Below are 18,892 nucleotides of genomic sequence, written 5' to 3'. Positions count from 1 at the left end.
TAGACAAAATGGATGCTCATACTCTCAATAAAAAAAACTAAAGTAGGCCGGGGATTTAGCTCAGCGGTTCGGTGGCCTGCCTTGCAAGCGCAAGGACCAGAGTTCAATCCCAGTACCCCCAACCAAAAAAAAAAAAAAAAAAAAAAAAAAAAACAAAAAACTGAAAGTGCTTTTTAACATTCTAAGTTTCTATTTGCATTACTTCTCATTAAAAATACTACTTACAGGTATTCTGTCACTTTCTGGTATTATTTGATCAAAATTATTATTTGTTTCTATATCCAATCTTGGCTTTTTTCTAATATTGACATCTTCTTCTTGTTTTTCAACTTTCACTTCAATTTCTAACTCTGTTCTTGTGTTCTTGAATAACTGATCCAATAGTTCATCTTCTATGGCCAAATCAATTTCTTTTCTTTTTTTTAATCTTAGACTTTCAGCAGAAACACATTTACTGTCAGAGGTTTTCACATTGGATTTTAAATATCCATCATCTGTAAATAAGTTTTCAGATTTTGAGTCCATAGGTTCATTCTGAGATAGATTTTGCTCTTTGTTTTTCCATAGTGAGATTATGGCAGGTTGTGTTTGTTCTGAAAGAGAACAAGACGTTTCTATTCTTGCTGATTTGGATGAAGACTTTTCTTGGTTTTCTTCATCCCTTTCCCTTAAATTTAAAAAAACAAAACAAAACCAAACCAGAAAATGAATACAACTAAGTAATTTTTTTATCTGGCAATATTCATGACCCCCTCCATTTAATTTTTAGTGTGCTCCAGATTTATTAATTACATTGGAAACCAACAAACGTTTGAACCAGTTATGGTGGCACACATCTACAATCCCAGCATAGAGCGGGCTAAGGCAGGAGGATCACTGTGAGTTTTGACATCAGCCTGGCTACACAGTGAGTTCAAACCCAGCCTGAACCACATAGAGACCACAACTCAAAAAACCAAACAATAAATTAAAAAAATAAACATTTGAAACAGTAAAAAATTCACATTCTACTGTTTGGATAGGACTATTCGTTCCTTTTGTTAAAGCAATACAGAGAACTCTACTTTCTCTGAAGTAGGATTAGTTGGTAAATCAATGTAGAGGAAAAAGGAGAAAAATACAAAGGATTTACTGCCACAAGACAGAAGTTTACTTTATAATGTAGAGAATTAATTTAGGAATATAATCTAATGGATTAATGAGAGCTAGATACAAGATAACTATATCTAGAATATGGCACCAGCTGTGCACTGCAAATATTATGGGTATATATCACTAAGAGTATTTTAAACAACACAGTATCATTTGCTCACTATTGGACCTAGTGAACACTCTTTATGTGGACTGTATCAAGGCCCACAGCATATAGGCTTGAGTCTCTTCTCTAGGAATTTATTGGATTCATGCTGAAATGGAACAGGAAAGGTGACATTCTAGTAAGACGGTACTAGACAGAAAAACTGACTTGAGAATCTGTTTTTGTAATAATTCAAGTGACCAGAGTTAGAAGTAGGGAGCTGGCAATAGAAACAGATGGCAAGGAAGGGACTGACAAGACCCTGACGATCAGAACCAGAGGTGACAGAGGAAAAGTAGTAAGAAACTCTCTACCTCATGAGAAAGGTGATCAAAGATAAAAGGCAGAAAGGTAATTTGGGAACTTAGGTGTGGATAAATAAAACAATATGTAAGTTGAAAGATAAAGGAAAAGCTGTCTAATGGTCTCAGTGAAGGAAGAGATTGGTACATTTCTGAGATAATGAGCTCAAGGGCCACAGCTTTCCACAGAAGCATATTTAACAGACTAGTTTATGAGACTACTACTGTACAACAATATAAAAATACTAATAGTTTTTCAGAGACACAATAAAGGAGTTACTTAAAACATACCTTTCTGGGCCAGGGATTTAGGTCAGTGGTGCCACTGCCTGCCTGGCAAATGCAAGGTTCTGAGTTCAATCCCCAGTACCAAAACCAAAACTAAAACCAAAATTACCTTTTTTTGGGAGATGGCTGAAAGTAGTTTCTAATGGTATTTCTCTGTTGCTGCTGAGAAGCCTGATCTCTATTTTTATTTACACTTGGGAATTTAGTTGGTGAAAGCTGATAATTTTGGATATTTGATGTTATATTATTATTGGAGCTTGTTTTGGGGGCTTCTTTAATAATGGGTATTTCTGGTGAAGATGTTCCACATTGTTGCTCCGTTTTGGAGATTTTTATTTCTTTTGGCTTTTCACTCAAATACATACTGTAACAAAAGAAAAGAACAGAAGGTAAACCTTTAAGTTAGCAACACTTTTTATCTAGAAACAAAGATCCTTAAATAGTTCTAATGTAACATAAACTTTAGGAGATCTTTAGAAAATATTTCAATGCATACATTTTCCCATTCCAAGAAGATCCTTTGTCATCTACCTGACCCAAAGAACAATATCTCATGCTTCTTCATCCTCTATAGTCCATACGATCACCCATAAACAACTGTCACACATTCATGTAGTATCATCTGATTATCCTGTAATAAATTAGGTAATAATCCTATACAATTTTTTATTTTATTTAAAATTTTGAATTTCCTTATGTATGTAAAAGTGCGATAATAAAAATTAAAATCAAAATAAACTCCTGTTATTCCAATATCTTGTGTAATAGGATATTTACATCATTTTGGACAAACTGATATACTTACATCTAGCCAGATAGCAGTTTCTAGTATAAAGCTCTAAACTACCAGAAAAAAATATTTTAAACCCCCACACAGAGACTTTTACAACATTATATTTGAACAAATACTGCTTTTCTTTCACCAAACAAAACCCAAATGACTAAAGAGACACACAAAGAAAAACCACAGAGATAAAGTTGTTGTTCATATAACTTCCAAAACACTAAGAATTTCTCTTTAAAGTTAAATCTGGCTACAATATAAAACATGAATGTGGTAAATATTAAAATGAATATGGTCTAAGATAGTGATATTATTTAGTAACTTAGTATGAATGCTTCACTACGGGCTATTTAAATTAAAATATACTGCTTTAGCAAAAAACAAAAACAAAAGCAAAAACAAAAAAAAAACCACCAAAGAATGCCAAAGAGTTAAAACCCTTCCATTAAAAACAAAAACAGAAACAAACAAACAAACAAAAAATCCCTCTCAAAACAGAGAACCACTGAAAAACTATACTTATGAGCAAATATTAACTATTTAGCAAGGTAGAGCCTATAAGGCATCGTCAAAATTGTAAGTACTATTTAAATACAAACAGCATCATATAAAAATAATTTACAGTAGACCCCTCCCCCAACTGTGAGAGATCTGTTCCAAAAACCCCAGAGGATGCTTGAAACCATTAGCTCTATATATATTACAATTTTTCCTATATGTACATATGAACCATAAAGTTTAAAGTATAAATTAAGCAAGAGATTAACAACAATAACAATAAAACAATTATAACATAATAAAAATTATATAATTCTGGTCTGTTTCTCAAATTATCTTACTGTACTATATTCATTTTTCTTGCCACATGATACCATGTAAGGCAGAAGTGATATAAGGAAGTGGGGTGAATTACACAGACACTGTGACGTAGTGTTAGGACACATACCTCTAAGGATTACCTGAGTCCATGCACCTCAATACCAAAGACAAGTTGATCCGATAACTGTAATAGCTATTGGAGACCAACAGGCAGGTAGCATATACAGCTTGGACATGATGAACAAAGGGATAATGGCAAGGAATTTCATCAGGCTACTCACACAGCACAATTTGAAACTTATGAATTGCTTATTTCAGGAATTTTTAAATTTAATGTTGTTGGACTGTGGTTTATTATGGGTAATTAGAACTATAGAAAGTGAACTGCAAATGATTGGAACCTACTATATTTCAAACTTATTTCACCAGTCACACATGAAGTACTACAATTCTTTTAAGTCTTCCATGTACATTTACAAAGCCCTCTCTCCCAAAAGAATCCTAAGACAAGCACTGGATACCTACAGCCTACAAATGAAATCAAACAAAGGGCCAGGGATTTAGCTCAGTGGTTCTGCCGCGTGCGTTCCATGTACAAGATCCCGAGTTCGATCCCTGACACCAATCCCCCCTGCCCAAAAACTAAAACAAAACATCAAAACAAATCAAATCAAACATGTCACTTGTTTCTGTAAATAAAGTTTAACTGGAATACAGCCATACTTATAAAGCTGTTTATGGCTATTTCCATGCTACAATGGCAGAGTTAAGTAGTGATAATAGACAAAAAGCCCATAATACCATGGTATTGACTCACTGGTTCTTTACAGAAAATCTGATAATCCCTCCCCTACAATATTTTTCTTGGCATCCTTTTCATCCACACTTTATCTCCTGAGATGAGTGGATAAAGACACTGACTTTTCTTCTTGAAAATAGTATTAATTTATTGATAAACGAATTAAAATATTTGTTAACAAAGAGCTTTACCATGTATGTGCCTGGTCTGCTTCTGTGTCAGCTACGTATGTCGCAGTGTTCTCAGGAGCACTTGGCATGAGGTTTTCACTGACTGACCAGTCTTGTGAAAGGCTTGGCCCGGGAGTCACTGTCTTTAATCCTACAAATTATACAAGTGAAAAGAAAAAAATCACAACAGTATAACATAAAATGGACTTTTGATCATTGAAAACTGTTCAGACTATGCCCTGCTGAAGGGATTATAGCATCCTTTGCATGCTAAATAATATAGCTCATAGTTGTCTTCTGTTAGCAGAGCTAATAAATTCTTAACGAAATCATCTACAGTAGCCTGTTAGCATGTTGGCATCTATGATGGACTTGTCTAAACCAAATTATTTTAAAGATACATCAGCTATTTGCTATGAAGTATTACCAGCTTAATAAAAATAAAATCCACTTAAATTCTAATTCAAATTATGTTTTAACACAGTAGACCAAAAACTTATTTATTTCCCATAGGAAGTACATCTACCTCACAACTGCACAAATCAAAACCAATGGACTTTTAGTTTGAAAAGAAACACATGATTTGAAATGAAGGCATATTATATCATTTTAGAGATTTTTTGCTATTCTAGCAAATGGTTACTTCATCATTTAGTTACTGGAATAACAACCTCTTTTGAGATATGCTTGTTGAGCTTCCCTGTGACAGTTAAGCTAGATTTTCAACCTGAATGGCATGGGAGCACCTAGGAACAGTAAAGTACATTTGCAGATGTGTCTGGGTGAGTCATGGAGACATGACCATGGGTACTGTATCTGCTTCCTGGTTCACCCCTCTCTGGCACTGCTGCCCTGCTCTGCTTCCTGGACACCATGAGGTAAGCAGCTTTGCTCCATCACTTTCTTCTGCCATGATGGTTACTGTCTTGACCATGAACTGAAACCCCTGAAATGTGAGCCAAATGAAACCTGAGTTCCTTGCGTGGTAGAAATCAGGTACTTTGACTGACAGGTACACTCCTTCATCGATTTGGGTGCTCCTCATTTCTGTTTGCATAGTACTCTGCCAGTGACTGTAGTAATAATTCATTTAGCACTAGTCTGTGACCTGTAACGTTTAACTGCTCTATGCCTTAGTTTCCTCATCTATAAAATGGGAATAATTAGAATAACTTCCTCACAAAATTGTTTTAAGAATATAAGGGAAAAGAAAAAAAATATGAGAAAATGAAAAAATGGAAATAAAGTGTTAGTAAATGGGGAAGGGAGGAGGGGACAAAGGGAGGGCAGGGACAAGGGGAAAAAATGAGAACCAAGACCTGTCATGTAAAGGTACAAGACCCCAATGATGAACGTAACTGTACTGTATACCTAAAATGTACCAATAAACTAAAAAAAAAAAGAATTATGAACAATAAATTTGTTGTTTACCAAAAAAAAGAATAAAATAAACTGATATGTGGCTAGCACTTAGACAAATGCCTGGAATATAATAAGCACTTTGGCATTGTTAGCTATTACCATTATCTTTATGTTATTTGCCTTTATTAGACTGGAATTCCTTAGGAATAAAGATTATTTCTCATTTTTATATCTCTAGTACCTACAGCAATATCTGGTATACATAAGAAATTAAATTAAATGAAAAATTTTTAAATTTGACATTCACCAAGTATCTATGCCACATTATCATTCTATTAGGTACTAATGATATAGAAGGCATTTAATAAATGTTTATTACTGATTCTAAATTCAGATATTTAAATGACTTTTGCCACAATCCTAATAGTAACTTCCCCAGAAGCTCAGACATTTCCCTAAAGGAACACTGTCTCTAGAATTCATTTGAGCTTGCACAGAAGTTTGCAGAGAATAAAAATTATGAATGTTTAATCATTGAAAAGAAATATTTATAAAGCTAATCTAACAGCCCAAAATGACTAGTGCAGTGTTTGTTAACAACAGATTATTTATATGTTCTTTTCTAAAAATATGAACAGAGAAATCTGACATGATCTACTCATATCCATATTCCTAGCATGATTACTGTTATGTAACAAATGTTCAATAAATAATGACTAAATTAATGAATGAATATGGAAAGGAAAAAGGAAAAAAGGGGGGAGGGAAAGAAGCATAATTCACTGTGTTCTCTCAAAACTTGCTGTTATAAAACTGTTAAGTCAGAGGCTCATGACTTAGAACCCACATAAAATCTACTATGAATATGTGAAAGCTTACCCAACCCACATGACCTTGCTTCTATATGAAATAACACAGTAGAAAAAGTGTTGGTCTAGTAGTCAGAAAGCCAAACTTTATGATTTGCTTGGCTATGAAGTAGTTATAAATCCCTAACTTTTCTCAACTTGGTACCATCAAAAAAATTTCATTATGCTTTAATTTTTATCTCTTTTTTTCCCCGCATCTTTGTGGAGATGGGGATCAAACCCAGGAAATCATGCATGCTAGGCAAGTACTTTATCACTGAGCTATATCGCTAGGTGTATAAACATTTGCTATCAGATAGCCATCTATTTCTATATGCTCCCAATCATCCCAGATTATCATTTTTCAAAACTGCAAGCACCGAAATACAGTATAAGCCACCTGCAATGCAATGTAATGTCACAATGGCTTTGATGTAAAAGAGTCAATGTGAATCACTTACTCGGTATGTGACCTCTGGCACATTTCTTAATCTCTCTGTACATCAGTTCTCTTTATAGAATAAATGCATATGATATCTTCTATTTTAAAGGGATTGTGATGCAAATTAAATTGTAATGACTTTAATGAACTACATACTTAATCAATTTCTGGTCATTAGGCTCTAAATGAATCCCTCCTTCTAAAATCTAGCTTAAGATATTCCTTATCCACTTAAGTCAAGGCTCCAGAGCCCTCAGAAGGCACACTGATAGACAGTAGAGTAAAATGAGGTAGTGATGTTCTTTAACTTGTCTCTGTCAATTAAAGTACAGTAAATGCTAAGAAATAACTAAAGAACCAAGGAAGCAAATAAATGCATACAGAACTAGAGTAAATGCTTTAGTAGTTATGCAAAGAAAGATAAAAGTTGCTATCAAAAATGAATGTAAAACTCTCTGATGTGAAGAAGAAAGAGGTCAAGCATGTCTGTTGAGGCAAGGGGAATGTAAGTTCAAGGTTAGCCTGGGAAAATTACTGAGATCTTGTCTCAGAACAAAACAAAACAAAAAACGAGCAAAAATGTGGTGGTAGAGCACTTGCCTAGCATGCAGAAGGCTTTGGATTTGGTCTCTAGTACTGAAAAAAAAACAAAAAAAAACAAGCAAGAAAAGAAAAAATAAACCACCTTTTATATTAGCAGTATCAACTTATTTTCAATAAAAGGGTGAAGGAATATAGCAACCCTATGCATCCAGAGGACTGGTTTCAGAATCAGCCCCAACCCCATTTAGATACTAAAATCTTATGTGCTCCAGTCCCTTATGTAAAATCGTATCATACTTGAAAATAATTTACACATATAACTCCTCACTACTTACACTACCCAATACACCATGTAAATGCTGAGTAAATAGCAACTGTGCTATTTAGAAAATACAAAAAAATAATTTGTATGTGTTCAATATAGATCCACGTTTTCCCCTAAATGTTTTTGAGCAAATTTAGCTGAATTTTTGAGTGTGGAACCTGTGGATACAAAGAAGTGAACATAATAAAAGGAATATAGTGGCTGTCTGAGTACTTTCAAAATAGCTTTCTACTCTTATCCCCACTTCCAATTTAGACCCCAAGCATCTATTCTCCACACCACAGTGATCTGTTCCTTCTACCAGAAACAATGCCAGATCCCCACAGGTCTGCCTTTACCCTCATTCAGGACGCATGAAGCTCAAATATCACATCTTCAATGAGACCTTCCCTGACTACCTGGCTAACAGAGTCTGCTTTCTGACACTATCGCTTCACCATGCTTTATTTTCCCTTTGCATTTGTACCCCAGCGTATGCGTGTGTTTGCTTACTGCTTGAACTTTGAGCATCAGAACATAAAGTTAACAAGAACTGGGATTCTTGTTTATTTTATTCACCAATACATCTTGGATACCTAGAATAATTCTCAGTACAGTAGACCCTTGACTTATGAACTCAATTTACTGGTGACAGCTGGTTACAATTCAAGTTGGTCAAATGAAGGCTCAGGCTCCTCTACATAGCCTTCAAAGTCTCTCTCCTGTATACAGGCAGATCTCAGTGTTCTCAGAGAGATAACAGCCCAGGATTTCTCGATTAACCCCACATGGAAAAGGATGTTGTAATGTTCCTTCCAAAACTCTTTAAGGGTTAAACCTGTATCTAAGACCATCTGGAAGTATAAGTGGCTGCAAATGGGGTCAGAACTCAAGACTGGTTCTAAGTTAAAATTAAAATTCCCGGTCATAACCAAAGTTGTTCGTACAACTTACTTGCGTACAGGCCAGTAGTAACTCAAGGGTCCATTGTATATACAGAAATACTTGAATAAGTAAATAAATGTATAAACAGACAAGTTATGAAAGTAAATATAGTCACACATGGCAAATATAACACTGAAGTGCATACAATCTATTATCAACTTATACAACAAAGTTGCTAAAGAATCAATGAAGTAACACTTTGATTACCTGTGTTGGGCTGGCTGTGAGGATCACAGTAATTCGCTGTAGTCAGGAAAATAACTGCCAATCCAATTTCTGCTTCAGGAATAGGTCTAAGACCATGTCTGTTAGAAAAAAAATTAAGTATGACAATACATTAAAGATAATCACTTTTATTAAAATGCTATCAAGCTGAGTCAGTTTTTATATTTATACGTTTAGAGTACATAAAGATTACCATTTTCATGGGGAGTTGGTAGATATACATAACACATCTCAATTCTTTTCTTGCTCTTTTTTCACATCTGTGCTTCCCCTTTTGATTCTCCTCTTTCAAGGATATCTGAATTTTATAGTAATGATGGAATTTGAAATGCACAGAGTATTAGCTTACTCACTGGGGCAATGTTAGCTTGGGACAAGTCCACACTTATAAATATTTCAATTAACTTCTTCTACAAAATCAGATGAGTATATATACATGTATTTTAAGATAGGATCTTGCTAAGTCACTAAGTGACCCAGGTTTGCCTCAAACTTGCAATCCTCCTGCCTGGGCCTCCCAGAGTGCTGGGACTACAAGTCTGCACCACCATGCCCAGCAATGCATATATTTTCAAATGGGTAATATCAATATTTCAGTTCTGGGTAATTTCAAAAAGTTTAGTTTGAGTCTTAATCTCAACATTTTCTGCAGAAAACCTTTGTACTGCTTTACTGAGTGATGACTTACTCAAATTCTATTCAAGTAACAAGAAAAGCAGAAAATATTTAGATAAAATTATTATGTATAAAGATACTCCATTTTCTGGCATACAAGTCACAATCAATTTTTTAGTATACTCTGTAATAAAACCCTTATAATAACAATTTCTGCATCTACATTTATATTGCTATGCAGAATGTAACAAAATTAATTACGCATAAAGTCTACTAATTGCATTTTAACTAATGAAGCATAATTCTGTACCTTTGGAGTATATCCATAATTGAGTGAACCCATTTTTTCTGGGAGTCAGGAATTAAGATTTGTGTATTTGTTATTCCTATGTCAACAACACAAGTTCCAGGAGCTGAAAAAAAACTATCTTCTTCTTTGTTTTCTTCGGTTATTAACCTAGCTTCTCCACCTCCAAAAACAACTGCTGAACTTAATTTCTTATGCTGAAATGTAAAGAAACATTTTTTTAAAAAGTAATGTAATAGTCACAATTTTTCAAGTCCATTTTTATCTAAGAAAAAAGGAATAAAAAACTAGAGGAATTCATTCTATTTCCTGACTGGGTAATATGAGCTTCTATGCCGAGGAAACAAAATCCGTAGGTCAGCAGTGTCCCTGTAGCCCTTGGAGACAAATCACGACACTGCTGCCCTTCCTCATCACATTGGTGACCCTCCTCTCAAAATGGAGGATTACATGGGAGATTTTTTTCCTACAAAAGACACTTGGAATCCCTATTTTGGCACACAGTAGATTATTTCTCAGAGATTTACTAAGTGAAGAAGTTAGGACTTAAAAGTTTTGTGTACTCTCCATCTGTGAACTTAAATAAACCTCACATACATACGATCTAACTAGGCAGGTTCTGGCGCCTGGGCAGTTTTCTTCTACTTCACATATTTATAAGAAATCCCAAAACTACCACTAAGTATTAAAGCATCTGAGTTTGTAATGTTTTCTTTAGGAAAATTTAGCTTATATTACCTGTTTGGCATTTAAAAATACAAATGTTTTCCCTTTGAAGATTTGTTTTCTTTCCTGTCGTCCTGACAGATCAATATTTTTACTTCCAATGGCTGGTTCATCAACAGGTGGGTAAAAACTGTAAAAATAAAGTATACTGTAATTATATACTACTCTGTTTACTATTAAATTCAAAAGTGGGGCAATTCTATCATAATACAAAAGATTAATTTACATAACATTATTTTTAAGGTTTTTTTCTTTTTGTTTTTGAGAAAGGGTCACTACAGTTCATTATGTAGCCCATGTTGGCCTCAAACTCACAGCAATCCTTCTGCCTCAGGCTCCTGAGTGTTAGGTTACAGGCTGGTACTGGGAACTGAACTCAAGATCTTGTGTTTGCCAGGCAGGCGCAATGCCACCAAGCTACATCCCCAGCTCTCTAAGTTGTTTTGAAATAGTGTTATCTGGGACAAAAAGATAACAAGCATCCAAATATATTTTTTAGAACTAAGGAGACAGAAGCCATATGTGACAGAAATGGTTATTTTCTCAAAATAATCATAACACACATTAAATGCATGTGAATCAAAAGTTATCCAAATTACAAAAGGTTGAAAGGTTGTGGTAGTTCTCCTCTTGACCAAGTTCCACACAGAAGAAACAAAAGATGCATACAGTGGTTTGTGTTATAGGAATAAGCAAGACTGAACTTGGAAACCAGCAATTACCATAATGACCCACAAGCCAACCTGTTCTTCGCCTCGGAGGGGGACATGACCTTACCTCTCAACATTTCTCAATCCAAAAGTTAACTGTGAAAATGGCCTGCTTAAAGGGCTGTCAAGCCTGTGTATTTTGGCATATGGGCAAGTCGTTTAAAACTCCAAGAGATACACAAGAAGGGTGTAGAATACTTGTGCAAAATAAATTGAGAGAGCATCTCATGATAGGAGATACTTTGTAAAATTAAAAGCTAACTCCTTTTTTCTGAGGGGTAATTTTCTTATATTCAGATACATACATCTTGCCAGGGATTTAGCTCGGTGGTTCCGCTGCCTGCCTGGTTAAGTACAAGGTCCTGAGTTCAATCCCCAGTACCAAAACAAACAAACAAACAAACAAGAGATACATACATCTTTAATAAACTTCCCCCATTAGAGTATACATGATCAAAAGTAAATACTCCTTTTAAATGGAGTCAGAATAACTATCTACACTAGGATGGTTTACAACAATGAGCTATCACAAATCATGTCAGGTATGCGAAGCTGTAAATCTGGCTTACCCTGTTTCTTGATGGCACTGCAAATATGTAGATAGCTGCACTGAATGAGCAGTGCATTTTTTACTGGATAAAGATATTATAATCTGCATCCTAATTTAAATTCAGGACTAGTGATTATGCCTTTTCCAAATGAAAAGAGGAAGTGTTTGTGTAATAAGAGTCACTACAACTTACTTCCCTTTTGTAACTCATTATATGTAATAAATTAATTATTTTGTATTAATAATCAAGCACTTAGTCAAATTAAGTCTTCAACAAATATATCAAAATGGATCCACATAGGTACAGGGATCTATTAAGACAAGTGACTATATATTTTAAAATAAAACTGAAAATTTGCTTCTCAATTGCCATAATCAAACATGGGCTAATGTAACAGTCATTCTTGGTCAACAGTGAAATAAAACTTACTGAACAATTTTATAGTAGAGATGTTTTATTGTAGTAATGTACATTAGTGGTGTCAGAAATTGAACCAAAAGAAATTATGCTGAACTTAGAGTCAAAAACAGCTGCAGGTTAAACAGACCAGAAAATCTGAAAAAAAAAAGTGGACTCAATGACAAATTCTAAAATCTCCAGGATCATAAAAGACATTACATCTTTGTAAAGACATTATGTCTAAGTAAAAACTTATCAGACCCTCCACCTTCAAGTAATCTAGAATTAACAATGGCTTATTATCTGTAGTTCGGATAATTATTTACACCAATTATGGACTTCCCCAGAGAGGTACATCAATACGCTTCTGGGAAAAATGTCATCACGTTGAAATAGTGCAAATTTATAGTATGTAAATAGTTTCTTGAGGAGAGGCCCATGTTTTCATAGGGTAGAAGACTTAAGAATGGTTAAGAATAATTTATTTCAAAATTGAATAATTTTCCACAGTTAAAAAATATTAATTACCTGTTAACCAAGTTATAAAATACAAGAAACCTCCCAGATCAAGCCTATCGAGAGAAAACTGTGATTTTTGGCTACTGTTAAAAGCAGACATCTACTACCAATATAAGTATAAATAATCCCTAAAAACTGCCTTAGGAAAAACGGCTTATTACAGCTAGTAACAGGTTAAAATTGGTCATAAAACTTTGATCTTATAAAACATGTTGATTTTTAAAACCTTTGCAAATACTAAAGACTGTCCTAGAAAGATGAGCTTACAAATATACAGTCTGTTATGATATACAATTATGCTCTACTGACATTTAAAAAAATTTTTTTTGTACTAGGGACCAAACTGGGGACCCTGCACGTGCAAGGCATGCGGGCGGCACCACTGAGCTAAATCCCTGGCCATATGGACATGGTTTTTAAATAAGAAGTCCACCTGCTACTAAATTAACTAAAAATATCTTACCATTAAAGCCTCCAGCATTTTCATCATGCAATCTGAAAAAAGTCTCAAATATTTTCCTCCTAAACCAAATCAATATTACCTCAAACCCTCATTAACATAGTACATACAGTACAGACCTACTGTAAATTGGTTCACCAATTTGCCAATGTCATCAAAAAACTACTATGAATTTTCCCAAATATTGTTGTAATTAGCAATATTTTTTTGACAGTACTGGGGATTAAACCCAGTGTATTTGCACTCAATTATGTTCTATTCTCTTTTTAATTTTTCTTAGATTTTGAAACAGAATCTAAGTAATTAAGAGTTTGTGATCCTCTTGCCTCAGCCCCCCACAATGCTGGGATTACAGGTGTGAGCTGCCACAATGGGCAAAAAATGAATTTTTTTTTTTTTTTTTTGCAAAGAAGTTGGTTCCTGCATTATTAGTTGTAGCATATATTATCATTTATCACTATAACCCTCAAGGAATGGAAGCATAATTTTTTTTTTTTTTTTTTTTAGCAAGCAAGTATTATACCAGACAATATGCTCAGACTTTAAATACTGTATTTCAATATTTAAAAACCTGAAGAACTATCAATCTCAATTTTAAAATGAGGCAGCTGAAGCTTAGAAAAAACAGGTTCCATGCTCAAGTCCACAGTACTGTTAACAACTTTCCAGGCCCTGGACAGGGTGGTTCCTGAAGAGAGTTACTGTACCGTGCAGTGTCGGGGTTACCCTTGCGTGATGCCCAGCACTGAAACGTGCTCTTTTGCCCACATCTCAGGGCCATTTGTCGTCCTTCAATTTTTTCCTTAAATATTAGCATTTATTTAACACTTGTTTCATGGAGACAAGAAACAACCAACAAAGAATTTGGGGAATACTTTCTCCATACGCTGACAAAATAAAAACAACCTGTCATTAACACTACACCATCACAGCAACTACTACATCCTGAAAGAGACATTAAAGAAGGATTAATCTAAGTAAAATCAGTGTGTCATATATTATTATATTTGAAATATGTAATATACCTTTCAATTTGTGGAGGCTGTTTCTTTGACTGAACGGCTTTAACAAATTCAGTAAAATATTCTGGCTTTACAATTGGACGTCCACAAATGAGGGCACATATCGTCTAAAATAAAGAAAATCCAGTAAATTTATACTCATACCTTAGTTTTTAAAAGTTTTAAGTTATAAATTACAAAAAGGCTGTTCTACACTTTTTTCCTTTTCATAATTCTAAATTTATAATAAAGGCACAATTTATAAAATAGAAAATAGTATTTGGTCATGGCTCAGTTACTACATAATACTACATAATCACTCAAATTTAAATCACAAACCACAATATTTAAAAACTGCTTTTGAGAGAGAATGGAGTAATTTAACAAAATTTAAGTGAATTTTAGATTGCATTCCAATTACAAAAATTTAAAAATATTAAATTATATAGTAGAAATGAGAGCATTTAATATCTACTACATGAGAAAAGATAAGTATTAAGTATATATAAAGGAAAAACATGCAAATAAGCTAAGAGAAATTCAACCTACTTTAATGGTAACTTTGACAGATACCATAACAAGGTGAGTACATTCTTCTGTCCAACTGTTTACTGTAAGCCCTCCAAGCTGTAATATAGCTTGATGTACAGCAGTTTTCCCAGAGACATCTAAACAAGAGGAGCAGGCAACCAAAGGCTCATATTCTACTCTGTAGGTGAAAATAAGTTCCATAAAGTTGAATTATCATAGGGAGGACAACCTTTACACTCAAAATACATATAGTTACTTTAGTTTTTATTATTATTAAAATTCTTAACCTATGAAATTATTTCCTAAATTTTGAGCTCCAATGAATAGGAAAAAAAAAAAAGAACAAAGTTAATATTACACTTTCACTTACGAGGAATCAAGCAACTAAGCTCCCAGGAAGGCTCTCAGGGCCCACTCAACTCTCACTCAAACTCATCACGACCTGTGACTGATGAATGCACTAACCCCATGGGGCACCGAGTTCACTAATGGGCCAAGTAGGATTCGAAACAGGATTGTTTCCAATTTATCATCCATATGCTTTTCCTTTAGACTTTGGTTGATGTCAAGTAAAGCTACCCATTTTATTATTAATCTAAAAACTCCTTACCTGAATTTACTTTCAAACACTCCAAAGGTAACTCTATCCCCTGTCTCCAAAGTTCGAGAAAGGCCAGTCTGCATTTTATCCTCATTAACAAAGGTACCATACTTAGAATTATCTTTTATTGTTAAAGTAGGAATTTCACCTGATGGCTGCTGAAAAAAAAAAATCAACAAATAATGTAAAGTTTTTTTTTAACCACTCAATATCATCATTTCCAGGGCAAAAGCTTTCAAAAGATTAGTAACTTTCTGAATAGGGAAAAGTTAAGCAGACAATTACTACTGCTTTGGTTGCCTTCAGGGAACGATCATTCAACCAACAATTAAACTTTCCCTTAAGGAAATTGCTCAATTCGAGGGTTGATCCTCTGAGAACATAAATTTTCTTTATTTTTATAAGTCAATGGGAATTTTTCTGACTCCTCAATTTCATACATTTGGTAATTTTTTGCTTTGATATCATCTATTTCAGGTATAACATGTCAACTGCATTCCTAAAAAAATACCTTTTCCTCTTTACATCATGAATGTGACATCATAAATATTAGTCCAGTTATGAGTAAGTTTTGGTTAGCATTTCTGGCTTATAGTACAGTTTGCTTTCTGTGTAAGAATTTCAATAATGTTTTTCTATGTCTAAAAAAAGACACAAAACCAAAATATCACTGAACAAATCCAGCTTTGCATATATGCAGTCTGTTCAAAATAATGGCTTTTCTTTCTGAGTACCATAAACATTATTTTTTTCATAAAACAAAGTTTTTATATATTTTTACTGCTCATAAATTAAAACAACTGAAAGCAATTCAAAGGAGCAGCATGGCACATGCAAAAGTTATTTTCCCTAGTGAAACATATCAATTCCTACTGTAGAAGCACATGTTTTATGGGAGATGGCTATGTCCACATGGAATTATATGACCTGTATGAGCAGGAATCATGAAGGTCTGTTCACTGCTCTATCCCCAAACTTGGCACAATGACTGATACACAGTAACAATTCACAGATGTAGTATGCCTGGATCTGGAGTCTCTCCTGAAGGATTGTCTACAATGGAGACAACAGACCCTTTAAGAGGTGGAACCTAGTGGAAGGAAATCAGGTACTAGGGATATGCTCTTAAAGGGGATACAGGGACCTCCGTCTCTTTTGCTCTTTGCTTCTTGGAAGCTGTAAAGCAAGCAGCCTCCTCCAACTGCTCCTGCCATGGTGTGTGATGCAGCCACAAGGGCAAAGGAAACATGGCACAGCAACCACCCACTGAGACTACAAGCCAGAACGAAGCTTCTCTCCTGTGGGTTGTTTATCACAGGTGTTCTAACACTGTGAGGAGTGCAAAAGAGGGAAGAAATCAACTTTTCCTGTTCTGCTGATATTCTGGGGAAAGGGTCTGAAACAAAACAATGTCAGCATTTCTGTGACTGCTGCGTGTTTCTTTACAAAAATAAACTCTATGCTCCAGAAAGTGTGAGGTGCTGAGGTCCCAGGGTCCAGCCTGTGACAACAGCCAGTAGATGTAAGTACGCCCTACTTGCTCTGAGTTTCTAAGCCTTCAAGAGCATAATACTAAAACAGAAAATTCAAATACCGAAATACACAAATACCACACGAAACACTGCCAATTATGTGTCATTCTTTTGCTATAGTGGGAAGGGGTGCTGGGGATCAAACAGGGTCTCACACGCATTGTGCAAGTGTTCTACCACTGAGCCACACCTTCAGCCCCAAATATAAACATTTAATTTTATTATCACTACAAAAATCTAAACAGTTTCATGAGATAAAAGGTCCTATGAACTCTCTCACATATGCTTAGAGATAAATCATTTGTGATTTCAATTCCCCTACTGGGAACTAGAAAAATAAAATTAGAAACATACCAAGTTAGTCACAGAAAAGTTAGCTGTTAACACAGCATGATTTCGACTGATGGACTGATCCTTGTCGATCAGAATGGCACAGTTTTTCCTTCCAACAACATAGTCAACACCAGTCAAAAGTCTATATGGTTCTCCTAAGAGAAAGCAAAAAAATAACATTTTTAAAGTGCACAATGAACACACAGAAACATACACATAAATATATACTTGTACAAAATACATGATATAGGTATGATAAATATTTAAATAAAAGGCTTATTTCACTATTTAAATGTTAATCAACTTCATATCAAACTTGTTTTCTAGTAAAGTCTCACTGAAGGACACAATCTTTTTTTTTTCAGTAAGGGGACTGAACTCTGGTCCTTGCGCTTGCAAGGCAGGCCACCGAACCGTTGAGTTAAATCCCTGGCCCTTGAAGGACACAATCTTAAAAGATGGAAAGTTGTACCATTTTTGTAGAGGACAAAAATACTGAAGTGTCAGTCAGTACTCTCCAAAAACAACCAATTTAATGTACTAAAATCACAACACTCTATTTGAAACTTGGTTAAATGGATTCAGTGATCAGACCACGTCCATACGCAGTAAATATTTCATCACACTATCCCGGGAAATAAGGCAGATGCTGAGGTGGAACCGATCGGTTTCAGTAATGCCACTTCCTCTGTCAATAAATATTAAGTGGCCAAGATGCTGGATGGGCGCTCCCTGAACTCACTCTACCGGTTCCGGATCGGGGTGATGCACGACTCACGAATCCTTTCCTTCCACTGCTGAATTTAATTTGTCTAAAGTTTTTTTTCTTCTTCTTTTATCTTTCATTTACAACTACAGGAAACCCCAGAGCAAAACGCAGGCTATTTCTTGAACTCAATCTTACTTGCTCACCAACACAAAATCTGTGTCCTACCTCTGCGGTGCTACAAGCCAGAGGGATGCCTTTCTTATTGCGTTTTTTCCTTCTTTTTCGGTTTTTGAGACTATGTAGTTGAACTAACCTGGATCTCTCTATGTAGCCCAGGGTGGTCTCCAACTCACAGCGATCCTCCTGCCTCAGCCTCCCAAATGCTGGGATTATTCGCGTGGGCCACCACGCCCGGCTTGTTTTGCCCTAATCTACTGGTGTTTTTTCCCCAATCATAAAGTAAACCTGTGGACATGACACAGTCGTAGGTACCCGTTTTTCTATCTACGCAAAATGACCATACAAGAGACACCCGACTGAACATGTGATAAACATTTTCTACTGCTGGGAGCGTAAAAAAGGGAAGAAATCAACTTTTTCTGTTCTACTGATGCTATGGGGCAAGGGTCGGAAACGAAACAATGTAAGCATTTGTGACTGCCGCGTGTGTCTTTACAAAAATAAACCCCACGCTCCAGACCGTGTGAGGCGCTGCGGCCCCGGGGTCCGGCCAGCGAAGCTCCCGGGCGCAAGGCGCTGGTTCTCCTGGC

The 18,892-nt window shown here is 35.2% G+C and overlaps 1 protein-coding gene across 4 annotated transcripts in view; it reads right to left on the bottom strand.

Moving 5' to 3' along the window:
• Window positions 1–18,892, bottom strand: part of Nbn (nibrin) — a 34,098-nt gene that overhangs the window by 14,184 nt on the left and 1,022 nt on the right. The window contains exons 2-11 of one of the 4 annotated variants that reach the window (XM_010612001.3): window positions 17,435–17,568; window positions 15,558–15,706; window positions 14,966–15,125; window positions 14,441–14,544; window positions 10,789–10,906; window positions 10,054–10,247; window positions 9,111–9,208; window positions 4,481–4,610; window positions 1,997–2,251; window positions 226–667 (exon numbers count right to left, since the gene is read on the bottom strand). In XM_010612001.3, the coding sequence (XP_010610303.1) occupies window positions 226–667; window positions 1,997–2,251; window positions 4,481–4,610; window positions 9,111–9,208; window positions 10,054–10,247; window positions 10,789–10,906; window positions 14,441–14,544; window positions 14,966–15,125; window positions 15,558–15,706; window positions 17,435–17,568 (1,784 nt within the window). Of the gene's footprint in view, window positions 1–225; window positions 668–1,996; window positions 2,252–4,480; window positions 4,611–9,110; window positions 9,209–10,053; window positions 10,248–10,788; window positions 10,907–14,440; window positions 14,545–14,965; window positions 15,126–15,557; window positions 15,707–17,434; window positions 17,569–18,892 lie in introns of those variants that run through there. The other 3 variants (XM_010612002.3, XM_010612003.2, XM_010612004.2) reach the window with 3 other exon arrangements.

This window comes from Fukomys damarensis, unplaced genomic scaffold, assembly GCF_012274545.1.
Source record: "Fukomys damarensis isolate Sample0158 unplaced genomic scaffold, DMR_v1.0_HiC HiC_scaffold_5, whole genome shotgun sequence".
NCBI classification, from domain to species: Eukaryota; Metazoa; Chordata; class Mammalia; order Rodentia; family Bathyergidae; genus Fukomys; species Fukomys damarensis.
Note: the sequence above shows the minus strand (reverse complement) of the source record. Positions and strands in the feature narration are given on the sequence as shown.